Below are 16,462 nucleotides of genomic sequence, written 5' to 3'. Positions count from 1 at the left end.
TGTCCAAATAAATAAATAAATCTAACAATAGATTCATATTAAGCAAATTTTAAAGGTAATTGGACAGCACCCATATCAGCATTAAAATGAATCGCCAGTATTTTACACGAACAGGCATATCTCTCCCTTAATCACAAATAAGAAGTCGTACGGCTAAGAAATTTGTTTCACATCAAACATTTTTTTCACTCGGCATTCGATTCTTTTTTTTTTCTAAAATAATTTTTGAACACCAAGTAATATTTTACTATTGTAAAATTAGTACCTCAAAGCGAAAAATTGCATTTGTGCCACACCTATCTTCTCCAACCATTTCACGAAATAGCATATTGATGCCACTTATTACTGTAAAAAAATTGCTTTTAACAAAACTGTTTCATGTCGCTTTTGTTCACTATTAAGCGATAGAAAAGTAATTTTCAAGTCCACGAAAACTTTACGGCCTTAATTTAAAGCACGAAGCTATTATAACTTTGTGCGTGTCTCAAACACGTCCCTACGAATCGCACAGGAATGCATACAATATTTTCAAATAATTTTTCTTCTGCAGTTCCAAAAATTCGTTATCTTTAGTTCGTGATTGGCAGAGAGTAAAAAGAGAGCTGAGTTTAAAGTCATTAACGCGTGCGGCTTATGGCGAGAGGTTCTTCAAGTGGCGACAGGTCAAGTGAATCACGGGCCGTGGTGAAACTATCAAAAAAAGAGGCACGGAAAGTGTATTCTGGTGCAAAGGGGCTTAAAGCAGAGCGGTAAGTACCGGTTCTAGGCAAGGATGGCGAGAAATATTTAAAAAAATAAAAAAAGGCGAAAACTACGAAACCATTGAAAAGATAAATTTTCTGTTTCGATTGCCATTGACCGGAGTTTTTTAAAATTAATATACGTAATTCAATCTGTGAATAATTTCAAAAAATTATAACCCACTGAACGAAGTTAAAGGACAAAAGCTCATTCACGATATTTTTAGCTCACTTTAAAAAATGCAATAACAAATACACATGATCAAGAAGTTTTTCAATATAAAAGATGGATATTATAAACGCACTTATATTTTTAATTAGCGCGATTAAAAATATCCCCAATTGTGACATTTTTGGCTCAACTAATTAAGAAGCCTAATCTAGTGCACAGAAACAAACCCTGAATGATTGAGGTTGACGTACTTCGTAGTTACCCCAAGCTTGAAGCACAGCTTTTGAAGTGGATGATAAGTTCTGCTAATCTGAACTTCAACACTGAATTCTTCTTAAATTTTAGAGGAGAGTAATAAAAATACTACCAGCCTCAAACAAACAAATGTTAAAACTTAGAATCGGCTTGCACGTTTTTTTCGAAGCTCCCGATCATTTCCATGGAAATTACATTTCAAAGACCATTTGAATAGTTTATGCAAATAGCAATGAAAAATTGCTATATTTTCCGTTTATTTTATTTTTCAATGATCAATATTGTGATTGTTATGATCAATACTATGTTAAAGAAGAAAACCGGTTAAAAGTTAAGCAATTATTTTTCTGCTACCTCTCTCAAGTGAAATTTCTCAATTTCAAGAAATATGCATCGAACTGCATTTGAACTTCCCTGAAATAGGCCAATTAATTATACCTGAGCGATTATCTTCATATTTCCGACACGATTTATGCAAATATAAAGCCATATTCTATTGATTACCAAACAATGCCTAGTTATATCACTCCAATACTCTTCAATATAACAAGTATAAAATAGCAAATGTACTACACCGATTTAGATATTTTTCACTTTTACTTGCGTCACGCTCACACAACACCCTTATTATCATATCGATACCCCGAATTATATTTATGCGCAGCGATCAAAGTCTAATTGGACGACTCCAAAGACCGTTTAGACGCTTTTACCTAGGATACATTTACATATCGCCCTGCAAGCTACCAACAAAGGTGATTGGCAGGGGATGAACCATCACCAACATGCACCACTGGATTTAAACTAACTCTCACGAACATGCACCACAACAAGTACTCTAATTCACGTGACACTACTACGCTACGCTACTTTACTACTACTCAACATATACGCCACGATCATTTGAATGGGTATAAAAAGTTTAATTGAGAATGTTTAAATGTCATCTTTAATCGGTAAAAAACGGAAAATTTTCAAGGAACTGCGAAAATATAACTTTAACCCTTGCAATTTTTCGAGGCGACCACTCAAAGAATAGAACAAGAAGCCCAAGAATAGTGCAGTCATTGATAGTCAATTGCAGAGGCGAGCAAAACACACAACAACGGATTTTATCGGCTTCTTCCGTGTCCATCAAGTGAAAGCCATTTCAGAGTTGCCGGAAGCTTGGATTTGAAGTACCGGTATTCTCTTCTCTCGTAGAGCACCGATTGGCAGCTGAATACAAGGAATCCGATGGATGACTTAGGCTGTAAACCTATTTTCACGCATTAGAAAACAATAAGTGTACAAAAAGTTACAGATTTTAAAAACTGTGGTCCCCCTGCCAGCTACTCCGACTCCGCTTCTAACATGTCAATAATCCTACCAAAACCGGCGTCTATTAACGAGTTTCTCTACATAGTTAAATATAACCTTGAGCTACCAAATTCTCAAGATATCGGAAAAAAATCTTTTTCGCTCAGTATTCAACAAAACGTGCCTAGTTATAATGGAAATTATAAAGTTTGGAAAAGGTGAATATTGCATTAGAGCTCAAAAAATAAAAGAAATAACAATTACTTTCATTAAACTTAATTTTTATGCCGCCATTAGGGGATAACTGCATCAAGAATATTTCTAAATTTTACCGATGCCTTACATCGTGCTTATTCCAACTAGAGATATTTTAATGGATTCAACACGATTAAAACGCTGCGTAATTCATTGCCGTCCATTTCCCCATTCAATACAACAGATAGAGTCGTAAGGGTATTAAACCGAGATTGAAATGTATCAATGGTTTTTCAAATCCTAGTATAATTAGGATGATAAAAAACTCATTAACTCACAGGAAATCAGCAAGGCATATTGATTTCATATCCAATGACGACCAGGAAGCGCGCGTCGATTTCAAAGGAAATGCCCTGTAACTAATGAAGGCTGTGGATTATCTTTGATAACAACGAAAGAGGCGTATTATATTTCATATAAAATGGAGCAATTGATCAAAAGTAAATTACAATGAAAGGATTTAAATATTAAGTGCTAAATGAAGCTTGCTACAAATTAGATGACAGTAGATAACGGCAGTCGTCCATGTCAAACTGCCAAGCTGAGACGAAATATGTAATTAGTTTATTAAAACATACATGTCACAACGAGATAAAACTAACGGGGATCGAGAATAGAACTCAGAACCTTCAGATCACCTTACCAACTAAATGAACTCTTCGCTTCATTACTATAGCCCGATTATTTCTCGTTCTAGCTAGCCAAAAGGTTCGTGACTCTATTTTCAGTCCATTTGGATAACAAACCCTTTTCTGGTTATTTTTCTCGTAGCCTAGACAGATTTCTCTAGGAAATCATCATAAGTCAACAATCCTAAGATTGGTTTGACTCAGCACCCCATTCCTCTCTCATACCCGCTATTCTTTTCATAGCGACGAATTTCTTTTCTTTTACAACCCTTCTGACCTATCCTATGTAACTCATTCGGGGCCGTCCCTTACCCTTCTTCCTTTCCACCTGTCATTCTACCATTATTTTCATCGTACGTATTAATGTGGCCACATTTTTCTCTCCAGGTAACATATTTTAATATAATTTTACACAAATTCCTTTTTAGATTTCCAAGCTGGAGGTTATGAAGGCTGTAATAAAACGAAGCTACTCTCTTTTGAATTTGGATGATTGCTATAAATCATTTAAACGGATATATACAATGGATGAATAATTTGGATCTTTTAAATTATCAAATCCTCCACTGGTGACCTCTGCGCTCTCTTGCACAAACGAATCACCGCGAATTAAAGCACTGGGTAAGCGAGGTGACATTTTTTCATTTCATCAAGAAATTAAATCATCTAAATGGTTTCGGCCAACCTCTCCGAAGTCCTTTTTGACATTTAGGACGCGGTAATTGACCGCGACTGAACCAAAACACCTCTAAATAACCTTGAGTCAACCCCTCACCATTGTTTCCCAAATGGAAGACACACCATTTGGACTCGACTCAGCTCCTCCCGACCCAGCTTGATAGCACTCAAGGCCTTCTTGGCAATCTACCCCACGTTTCCCGATGAGGCAACGTGTTCGATGGATAGATCGTAATTCAGAAATGAAAACAAAAACAAAGCGTTCGCCGTATTTTATGCGGAGCGCATTGACTAACTGCTCCAATTATGTGGCTCCATATTTTGTATAATTGGAAACTTTTTCAAACCGCTGATACAAACACCAAGTCTAACATTAGAGTATTCATCAACGAGAAATAGAATTCCAACGAAAACTTTCAGGACTAGCGAGAAAACTTTGAACCAAAGTGTTGTGCGTGGAATGGAACGAGAATCTTGACTGTGATAACTGAACATAAATCAAGTGAAACTTGAATGAGAATTGTAGAGAGTAATTCAATTGTCAATAAAACTGTAAGGTGACGCATAATTTACGCTAAATGGGTCGAAAAATTCCATTGCTACCCTATTCTCCCAACATGCGGCAGTGGTTATCAAAGATCAAATATTGTGGGGAACTTCAACTATTCCATCAGATCTTGGCACCTTTGCCATTCTAATAGGATCTAATTTAATAAATTTGAAATGTTGGTTTCCAGCTGGTAGAGAACGATATAAAGTCACTGATTGATGACTGTCATAAGTATTCAGCTAAAATGTGTCTAAAATTCATCGCAATTGCGATTTAACGTTGCTTAAGATGGTTGAGGTGGGATTGACGATATACTAATGGAAAATAAATACCGTTGTAAACAAGAAGCATTTTGTTGTAGATCCAATTTGTTTCTCAGGACTCCAGTTATGTGCGGTTTAAAGTATTTGAACTGTGTAAACACTTCTTCCCCACCGACAACGGCAGGTATAGGTAGCGGACTAAGAATAAAAGGAGTTTTTTCAGAATATTTAAGGGCAATAGAATAATTTCATTTTATAAAATATGGATTGAAAGTCCCTCTAAAAAGGGATTAAGAAAACCACTTAACGCAACTATATCTGAAATTGAAACCATTTTCGAAACGTAGTTTTAAACGTTAATCAGTTTCTTTCGCCTCACATTAATTAATAACCTACTCCGGGTTTAGAAAATGCAGGTGTGGTCATAATTGTTTCTATAAGATGCAGAAAATTAAAAAAGGGAAAGCAACTTCAAATAAGAGGGCAAAGTTTAAAAAGAAAACGCAGATGAATATGCAATCAAGTTTAACTGAACAATTAGTAGACATCACGTGACATAAACTGACACTTGTGACAGCAACCAGCACATAGGTCCTATTTCCCGTAAGTTTCATTTACTCAGAAGATATTTGCTGGATACAATACACACGAGAATTGTAAAATGAGAACACAGCGAATAAAATGTCATGGTCACGAAAATATATAAAAAAGACAACAAGTTAAATATGCTGAATACGAAGTAATGAGCTCTACGGCCTTGACAGGTAAATGTTGATTAAATTCTCCAAAAGGTAAATATACTTCCGGTCGCTGGGCAAAAAGATCAATCAATACGGATGGCTACCCATAGCAATGTACTGCCAACGCAGTCTTATTGGTACCCCTATACAGGACAAGAGATCATATGACTTGAACGGGGGGCTAGAACTCACCACTCCTCCCACGGTCGTGTACGCGGCCAGGGCCAGCAGGAGACCCACGTGGCTGGCGGCAGAGCGCAGTTTGAGCCAGCGGGCGGCGCCCTTCTTCTTCTCGGCAGTTCCCATGGCAGCGAAACGCTCAACAACTCACTCACTGGGTGAACACCTCACCGACCAGAGGCCATCGCGTTGCGGAAGGAAGAGGCCTAGACGAGGGGTCGAAGGATGCCCCGATTCTGGATGTACACTGTCCACTGTCCTCTTAGGTACGACACTACAAGCACTTTTTAACGTTCAATCGCCTCACCGCAGAAATAACTGGGTGCACAATATTGATTAATCAATTTTCCATTGAAAGAAAGTGAATATACGTGAGTAATAGCTTCAACTTTCTGAGGTCAAGTTCTACCCCTCCGTTGTGCACAAATGTTTTCGCGACACGAGAGTTACTGTCGCGAAAACGAGGCGATGCGTAATTTCTCTATCTTCTCTTCGTTCTCGCCGATATCCAAGAAAATCTTCAGTTGAGAAAACCATCCATCACAAACATCCTTTCAGAGTTGCTATTCCTCAACTCATGCCAAAGTTCCTCTTTGGCGGAGAATTGCTTGATCAACAATGTAATCTCCGGTGCACCATTGTGACAATGAGATTTGCCGGAACCTTAAACAAACCGGGAAACAAAGAGGTCTTTCTAAACAATAATAACAATGTTTAGTCTTGAAAATCCAGCGATTAAACCGGCTGCTTGAGCGTGGCGGTCTCACCACCACTGCAATCCAGTCGTAATTCCTTTCGCGAGTGTGAGTTCACTTCCACTGAGGAGACGCGGTGCGCTGTTCGACGCATCCGCGTCCCGGCGCGGGCGTCAGGTGGCGTCGGCCGAGCGCGGAGTCGAACGGTGAGTGTGTGCTGCTGTCGATGGGCCAGCAGTACCGAAGCCAGACGGAAAACACTGGGGGGGATGTGGAGGGGGCGGTGAGGAGGGGTTTTTCCCTACGCCCCCTTCGTCTTGTGCCGACAGGGACCTGTTGCGTCGGGTAGGAAGGTGAGTCAACTGGGAGGGGTGAGTTTATAGAGTGAGTTCAGAGAAAGAAGGAGGAGGAAGGTAAATGGGGAAGTTCGAAGTGTGAGGCGAGAGAAGAAAATTAGTTCATTGGCCTAGTTTCTGTTCGTCAACCTTACTGATATACCATGATAGCACTATGTTTGAAACAAAAATAATTGAAATCAGTAGTAGACAGGTGAAGGCTGGGAATTACTTGGAAATAAAGGAAGTGAAATACGTTGCTTGCGGGCGTGCGTGCTGTTTGTCAATGATAGTGCATAATAATATTATAATTCCAATGAAGGTAAAGAAATCAGTGCAAGGATGACAAAGGATTGCCAATCATGGTTGAATAACTAGTGAAACCCTCACCAAACAGAACGGAATGCATGGAAATAGTACCAATTAAATTTAGGCACAAGAAATCCTAATTTTCCGAGGGAAATAGAGTAGGAAACAGAAATGATAGAGAAGCTTTCTTCCGCCGGAGAACTCAGCCATCGACTAGTTAACTACGGCACATTTATACGAGCCAAATTGCCTATTGGTGAGAAAGGTTTGGCACTCGCGGTTTTATATGATGGAGAGTGATGGCGTAGTGTCCTTGTGGTTTGAGCGTTTTGGTAATGATCTAAACATCCCGGGATAAAATTCTGGATGAAACCTTTGGACGAAGCAAAGGAATATCCTCACATAGAAAGGAGGCCTAGATAAGGAGCCGGTACTCCTATACTGGAAATTAGGAATTAACCCGCCCGTGGCTTATCTCGGGAAGAGCTCTACCATAATAAACTCAGACTAGCGTGCAGGTTAACATTCTAAGTATAAAAGGAGGAGTAGGGGAAACAAGAACTTAAAGACCGCGATGTTAAAAAGACCTAATCGCTTCACTAAGCAAAGCACATTCGTATCAAACGCGGATGGAATCTCGAATCGAAAAGGAGAAATTAAAGGTACAAACACCGATGCACTCGCCAAAAAAACACCGCTTCAATTTCACGCTCGAATACCCTTCCCGATGTGAAGGGTTTAATTTTCTCAAACAAGCTGGAAAAACCCACGAGAGGTACGGTGCCGCGATTCCAAGGATTGCACTGTGATCACCTTTCTAAGCAGCAGTAGTGACGTAACGTGGGTTTCTGCCACCTGGGACTGACGCCAAATGTGCCACCCTTCATTTAAAATACGAAATAATTGTAATGAAAGTATGATTTTATGCAATAAAATAATATGTAGCATAGATTTTTCTCCAAACTTGGTAATTAATTTAAAAATGAAACTAAATTTGTCAGAAAAAAATCAATATGCACGCAGACCAATATTGTTACTCCGAGAAATATTTTTTCTGATCGATAATATAATAGATATAATCGAGGAAAAAGTAGACCTTTGAAAGATGAATAATATTGTTTCGTTATATAAGAAAATAATTCTCAACATAAACTTTCGATTACAAAAAATTAAAAAAATATATGGTACATGTAAATAAGGATGTAATGAGAAATACGTTGGTGTGGAAAGATTGGCTAACGGGAGAATTGAGTGGAGAGCTGCGTCAAATCTTAGGATTGAAGAGTAAAAATTATTTGAAAATAATCGTAAAAATTATGGTTTTCAACGGTTTTATCACAACGAGCAAGATGCTCCCGCAACTATTTACGTTACTCCAAGGCCCAACACCTAGCAGGGAAACTCCGATTCGGTGACACGGATGGCGAAGAGGAAATTTGGGGGACAGGAAGAGAGAGCAGAATAAGGGCAGTGTGCATGGATGGGGAAATGGACGACTTGGCGAGCTGAGTGGATCGGGACGATGAAGGTGAAAAACGAGCGAGGAGAATCAGGGAGGGGACGGGAGAGTAAAAAATGAAAGACAAAAAAGAACAAATGAGAACCAGAATAGTGATATAAATTTGAACTTAAAAATAAGTTGAATTGAAAAAATGCACGAGGGGAAGGAAAAAGTGGGTTAGGGAGAGGAGATACATGGACTGTTCTTTAGGAAGAAATCCACCCGAGAATCGAGAAAGATATATGCAAAGGCAAGCAGCCGAAGGGGTCGAGTTTATTCTGGGAGAATTGAGAGTTGCGATACGAGTTGGGGGATCGAGGAGAATAAGGAGAACCAGATCCTAAGGGGAGGAGATTATGGCATTCATCGCGAGTTAAATGCGTCTGGACGTCACGAGTCCAACGCGAGGTTAAAAGGAAAGAGTGTGCGCGAAGCGAGTAAGGGGATATCGGGTGCAGGGGTACTTCTTCGGCAAGGTTCTTGCGATACGTTGGCAACTAGGGAGGTGATTAATGTCCTCCAACCCGTCTGCAGGTACTCCTTCTCGCATATTCACGGCAGTTAAGATTTCCCACCGGGAAAGGTGGCAAGAAGAGGGTCAAATGAAAGATGGGCTTAGTCTCTTTGAAAACCCCCTGGCGACTTAAAATACCCCCTAGTTAGGCGCTCCGCTAGCAAACGCAGAAAGAGAGAGAGGAAGAAGGGGGGGGGGGAATATTCCAGGAAGAAAGAGAAAATAAAAGGATCCATCAAGAGAGACAACTGATACTGATGGATATTGCCCATCCATTTAGCATTGAAGGGGACCCCTAATCATTCCCATGAGTGCATTAGTGGGGAGGGGAGGTGGGTACGAGCGTTAAAGAGAATATATGTGAATCGGAAAGTAGGCAAGAATTCGATCACCTTAATTGAATTCACGGCAGATAGTGCTGAAAGAAGTTATGGGCATAAATGAGAGTATCAATGAAAAATGGGTGTATAAGTTTAAACCACCAGCGAGTGGGGCACTGTTGGAAAATGGGATGCATCATTAGAAGTGTTACGCACACCGATCGGAATTACTTCGATCGGCTTTCATTGCGAGCGGTGGATTCAAAGCGGTTGGATACGCGACGCGACTTTGTCGCGCTTGAAAAGTTTTCTTCCGACGGTGATGTGAGCCCTCGTAATGGAAAGAAAACGAAGTCCGATCGCGTTGCCAAAATTTCGGAATCGGCCACTCGTAATGGAATCCTATCGTAATGATTCCGATCAGTGTAAAGAGAGACAGAGCATTAATTAGGGAAAACAGTCTTTGGAACATAAGCAGAGATTAAAGTCTGGACAACCTAATTACCTGTCTTTTTTGCTGAGGTTGTCATTCCATCGCCAGTGTTTCTTCTACTTGCCAGGTTATATTACAAAAACCCGATCCAGCAAAAGGCACCGAAATATGACACATTTTATGGATAAATCACAACGGCTGGGTATGTGGCACGTTTTGGGTGAACTTGATCATACTTCACATGCTCCTCACAAATCAAGATAGCTTGGTAACTTCAATATTTCCACATTATTTTATGTTATAAAGTGCGTGATGTTCATCACTTCTAAAATTTTCTTCCACACAACCCAGGTCGCAGGCAATGGACGAATAAATTAATCAAGAGCTAAAATCACTTTCAGCTAACATCCTACGTTCCGATCATTATCGCAAAAAAATTATCCATTTCGGTTCCGCTGGTCAAATGGGACCGAGAGATCAGGGCCCATTTGACGAAAGCCTCGCGCCGCGACACTGGTAGGCGACCTCGTGGCGAGGGGTGTTCGCCTGAACTTGGCGGCGGTCTCCCCGGGCCTTCGGAAGATCGACTGTAGGAGGAAGGAGTTGAGAGTCGGAAGACTTCGTGCTCGTCCATGAGTTCGGGCGAGGAGATCTACTGGCTGCGGAGGAGTGGGAGGAGAGAAATGGGGGGGGGGGGGGGGGGGGGAAGGAAGGCGAGGGAAAAGGAGGGTGAGATGGGAGATTGGTGTTTCTGCTGGAAGGTTGGTGCGTGATTGGCAGCTCGGATGAATGCGGGCTGTGGAGCAAGGGGATGGTGGGGGACGGTTTGGAGGAGGGGAGGAAGAATTGCTAGAGGGAAGGGAGAAGGAGAAGGAAGACGAGGAAGAATGGAAAACACTTTAAGGGGGCACATTACCTCGGCGGAAAACGCAAAGCTTGAAAAGTAATAGCAGCGATTGGTCCAACATTATCGAGCGAAAAAAAGAATTTATATTAAAACAAGCAGATTAGCTTATTTAATATAAATACACAGTATCGGATGCACTAATTTTTTGCAACATTTTTCTTGTGAGTGTGCAAATTGTATGAGACTATTTATTCTGGCATGGTTAATTTTTTTATTAGTGATAATTGCTGTGATTGCTGTGAAACATATTGACGCAGTTTAAATAAAGTTTTATGTGGAAAAGTGCAAAGTAGAACCACTTCTTATATTATAATGGATATCCACAAAGTATCAGCATCTTCCATTCAATTCAAGTAATTACTTACGTGACAATTGCAATGGAGGAAAATATTCCTGAAGAAGGCCTAAGGATAAGAACCTGGGAAGGATCAGGAAGGACAAGAAAGAGGAACCAACGGGAATTAAGGAAACTAGCTTGGCTACAATATACCATCTTAGGATACTAATACGATGAATTAATACAACCAGCCAATTTTCATACTCATAGCAAAGCATTTCCATACGATTGATGAATATTTCTCGGGTTCACAGCCAGGTTAATGCTTTTATATAAGCCGACGTTTCGATTGAAATTTTTGGGATTGAGGCGGATCTCTATTGCTTCCTTAATTATGCGGTCCCAGTAACGTTGTGCGTGGCAAAGGATTTTTCTGTCTTCCCATCTAATAGCATGGTCTTCATTAATGCTGTGTTCCGCCACGGCCGACTTTTCTGGTTGCGCTAATCTGAAAAATCTTCGGTGTTCTTTCAGCCTCGTCTCAATCGTTCGGCCTGTCTCCCCCACATATATTTTACCACATTCACAAGGTATTCCATAAACCCCCAGTGTCTTCAGGCCGATCGGATCTTTCACCCTCACCAAGCGGTGCCTTAATTTAGGTGGTGGTGGCAAAGCATTAACCTGGCTGAGAACCCGAGGAATATTCATCATTATCATTCAGCAGGAGAAATTAAAATCGTTTATCATTTCCATACGAGCTTATTCAATGATGGAAATATTTAAATTTGATTTCTTAAGTATGCTATCAGTAATAATTTAATTCTCATCGACTGTCGACAAGAGTATTTACAGTAAAAAGGGCTTTGAAGTTTCCATTCAAGTACAATTGTTTCACAGCGTAAATTAATTTCGTATCTGCTTAAAGGAGAGTAATAGATACAGAATTTGGACTATGGATATATGTGTAAGAAAGAAGCAGGAGGAAGAGTGAGCGAGACGAAACCTCATACTAAATATATACACACGTCGTGATCCACAAAAGTCAGCACTTTGCCGAGACGAGAGATGACACGCTCGCAGAAATAAATACCCCCTGGTCATCCCGTTCTTTCGGGGCTCGTGTCGGCGGGACCGGATGGAGGCTGTCAACTCATCGTCATAAACCTCAACTGAGTGGAAAATTTATGTATGCGTGCTGTCACCTATAACCTGAAAGAGCCCAAAAAAATAGTAGCCCTCGACTAGGTACATTAAGCAGGAAGATGCCAACTTCCTGGGTGAAAATTTCTTCAGAGGCGTCCCCTAGAATATACATGACGCTTACCTCGTCCTTAGAATCGCACTGAAAACGGTGAGTGCTTCCTAAGCTTAGGCGCCTATCGTCCGGAACACACATCCCAATTATTCCACCTCATTTCCTCCGTGATATGATTATGTTATAGCGATGAAATTTTGTGCTGCCAGGAAAATATTAAGTATTATTCCACACATAGGCGGATCTAGGTGGGGGGAGCACGGGGGCACGTGACCCCCCAGACGCTTAAAAATATGCAAAATTATTAATGCGGTCCCATTATCATTGCGTTCGTTTTGTATTACGAGGTATCCTTGTGCCCCCCCAGAACAAAATCCTGGATACGGCCTTGCTTGTGCCCCCCCCCCCCCCAGAAAGAAATCCTGGATCCGCCCCTGATTCCACAGAACCTTTTTATCAAAGTTTAAATTTCTTAAAAAAGTGAATTGATAAAATATGCTTTTAATTGTAATAAATACGATGCCAATTGATTTACGACAAAAGTAGCAGGGGTGTCAAAAATGTATGGCTAATGAAAAAATCAATTTATTATACGACTATAAAAATCTTCCGCGGCAATAAGAAAAAAAATTGATTCAGTAATTGAATACGATCATTTGACTATTTTTTGCTGAGGGAAATTAGAAGGAAAATTCTCCAGTACTCTGAAAACAGACTGAACGCTATAGATTAAATCGAAATTAAAACTCGAACAGAATGTAAACTAAATTGAAAGCTTTGTAAATCCATCTATGCAAACACGGAATAATTGCAAAACCATTCCGTAGTAAGTATTACACTACCGTCATTCATCACCATAACCTAAACCCGGGCAGCGTTGGAACGAATTCATTCGAAGCGGTGGAAAAAAGAGTCGATTTGAGAGGGAATAAAAAACTCGCGCCAATGTGAAGAATGATAAAATAAGTCCTTGGAGCCAATTGTGGGTCCGGCGATCCCCCTTTCCAATCCCCACTTCCAAGCACCTCGCTCCCGGCACTTATTTGTGGAAAGAACGGTTTGTTTTCTGTAAGCAATCTCTGAAATACCGATGTCGTCACCGATGACCGTAGTGTTTCGTCACGAGCTAACTTAAAGGTGAAGGAAGAAATATGGAGACGAGCCACGAGGATTACAAACCTCCGATCCCGCTGAATACACAAGAGTGGAAGGCTTTTGTCTGGAACGTGTTTCGACGTTTCCGCTAGAATCTTTTTCTTCCTTTACTTCCCAGCGGAAACTTGTGAGAAAAAAAACCTTCCACAGAAAAAGCGTTTCAGTTTGTCTGAAGAAAAAGTAACAGTAAAGCGCACAAAGGTGACTATATTCCACCGAGACCTCCGATTGAGACAGGAAAAGAAGTCTGAATGAACGGGAGGCGTGTAGCCAGCACGGAATGGAGAGGATCGTTGCAAATGAAGTCACTGAAACATTACGTCATTATCTTCCTCGTGGTAACACTGATCAATTTTGCAATCTACCGATTTGATCGATAGATTTTTCTTCCTCATAGGAAAATCTACTAAAATTGGTAGCATATTAATTGCGTAAGCATGGTTTCGTTAGTAGTAGGACCTGCCCGCCTTTGTGACGGTGCAGGATTCCTCGTCCCTTCCTTCCTTCCCCGTCCTTTCCCTGGAGGCGTCGTCGGGCTCCTATCGCGGCGGCGCCTCCTTTCCTTGTTCCTTCCCGTCCTTCCCCTTCTGGTGGCAGAGGAGAAAAGCTAATCGCTTATAGTCCCTGCCCCAGGAGTGTATCCCGCGAACCCGACCCAAGGGTTTCGTTCCTATTGATCAATTTTGCAGTAAGGCGTAACCCATTGCGACCAGCGGCGCAGCGAGGGGGGTTTTGGGGGATAAACCCCCCCCCCCAAAGCTGAGAGAAACTTTTAAGTTTAGTCCATTTTACTTAATTTGATTATGTACTTATAGAAGAGTGTAAGTATTAATAAAATATCCCTCAGAAAGCCATAAAACTCAGCATTTTGAATCATTTATCTTAAAAAAATTCTGGGGGAGGGCCCCCGCACCTCCCGCTCATCCTGGCGGATATACCACATAACTCAAATCTAGTTGCGCCTAAACCCCCCCCCCCTAGCCTCAATTCCTAGCTGCGCCCCTGTTTGCGACCACTTCAAGGCCGTTGCCAGAGAATTTGGTGTGAGACCAAGGTGAAAATATTTTCGGGACACTATCTTAGATAAATCCTTCAAATAAATTCCCTCTTCAAACAAATTTCCGACTTTAAGTCTTGGCTCACTTGCACATACTTACCTATAGACACACACTGCAAACTCGTAAGAGGAGCACTTGCAAAGTATAAAACTACGTTATTATGATTATTATTATTACATATTGCTGCCGGTAGGCTATTGCCTGGTGGCTGCATTATATTTACACACATGAATACCAAATCTATACCTATCTATGCAGAAGCTGGAAGACGTTGCACATCAAAAAGACAAGTGACACTCTCAAATCATCAAAGTACATTCTGTTTATTCGGAAAATATTACCATTGAAAAAAGTAGATTTCTTCGCCATGAGCGTCAGCTCTTGGAATTTCTAGTCATTGTAATTGACAAGAACAGTTTGGCATTTTTTCCGCATCAAAACTAAGGAAGTGGTTTACATAATTTACAATTAAATTAGAATATAAAAAACTCGGATTACAGTTGGTCCCAAAAATGGTTGTCTAGTGCCGAGGAATAAAGCACGATGATTCACATTGGGAAAAAATAAAATTATGGCCGACACTTGAAATCGAAAGTTATAGATATTTTGCATGGACCCAAATGTCCTCGGAAGTTTCATGCGATCATAGATCGGGTCCTCCTGAAAAGTCAATTTTTTCGTACATGTACGTGAGCTGTGTCATCATAAAAGATAGTTTAATTGAGAACCAGCGTATTTTTACAGCTGCTACCGTTTGGATAGGATATGAGGAATATCAAATTACATTCAGGGCATTTCATAAAGAGACCTCGTAGGGGGACGCACCACTCCCCTTAGAGCTTCTATTCCTTAGTATCCATAACATTTATAACATTGAACTCAAGCACCTAAATAATAAAAAAAATTATCTCTCAGAAAATAATGAGGAAAATTTTTGTACTCGAGGTACAGAGAAAAATTGATAAGGGTCAACTATAGTTTGCCCAGAAAATTTTAAGGTGATGGCATTAGTTTTAATGAAGTAACATGTTGCGACAATAGACCAGTTTGAGTGGAACTAATGCGTTCTCTTAATGAATTTCTATTCGATTCAGATAATTAAGTAGTAGGAAACAGTATGGTCATGTGCAATGATGAGGAATACGAACAGACTCTTTTCCGAAGAGTTATCCGTGACTTTATGCAACCAACAGTACACGCAACACACCGTCAATGCTCCTAGCGGTTTGATGCTCCACCTTAGGTGAAATTGCCCAGTTGAATATGATTGTTTCGATATCGCATCCGTAATTAAAGAATGTAAGTATTAATTAAGCACAGGGTTGGCCTCCTTTTCATTGCTATTGGTAAGTATTTGTTGGTATTCAATCGATGAATGCGGACTCAATGGCAAATGATGAAATGTAATACTCGGGCATTATCTAATTTTTTACGCACTGTCTCATAAGATTAAATCATCGAAAAAATATAAACATCAAATTCGAACGCGGGCAGGATAAGCAATTTAATATTCTTTAAACCCAGAAGAGCAAAATTTTAGGCGCACAAGTTCTCTTCCTTTTCTAGTATATTTCCAACAAAGGGAAGATTTTATCAAGCTGAGAAAACGTAAGTTTCACACACCTCACCTTCGCGAACCCATTTCCAGCATATGAGCTTCCTGTTAGTCAAAATGATATATGAAGTAGATAAAGGCTCTTACCTTTGCACCAGGGAGCACTTGCAATCAACCAACGGCATGGTTTAACGCAAACTAATTGTAACGCTTAATAAGTAAGCATTCAAGTGGAAGTTATTGATTCATGGATATATTCTAATAAATAAGAAAGAATGGAATTTACACAATTATACTTAGAGTACTTAGAGTATTTTTTGGGTCAAGTTCGTGACAATGAATTCACTTTTGACTCATAACGGGCGAAAAATCAGCTCGAAAGAA

At 40.3% G+C, this 16,462-nt stretch overlaps 1 protein-coding gene across 1 annotated transcript in view; it reads right to left on the bottom strand.

Moving 5' to 3' along the window:
• LOC124154333 (TWiK family of potassium channels protein 7-like) overlaps nt 1-8,132 on the bottom strand; it is a 93,057-nt gene extending 84,925 nt beyond the window's left edge. Inside the window, exon 1 of the mRNA XM_046528004.1 lies at nt 5,774-8,132. Within this exon, the coding sequence (XP_046383960.1) occupies nt 5,774-5,887 (114 nt within the window). The 5' untranslated portion in view covers nt 5,888-8,132. The remainder of the gene's footprint in view (nt 1-5,773) is intronic.
• Nucleotides 8,133-16,462: the final 8,330 nt, after the last annotated feature.

This window comes from Ischnura elegans, chromosome 2 (genome assembly GCF_921293095.1).
Source record: "Ischnura elegans chromosome 2, ioIscEleg1.1, whole genome shotgun sequence".
In the NCBI taxonomy this organism is placed as follows: Eukaryota; Metazoa; Arthropoda; class Insecta; order Odonata; family Coenagrionidae; genus Ischnura; species Ischnura elegans.
The sequence above is the reverse complement of the archived record's forward strand: the minus strand, read 5'-3'. Positions and strand labels throughout refer to the sequence as shown.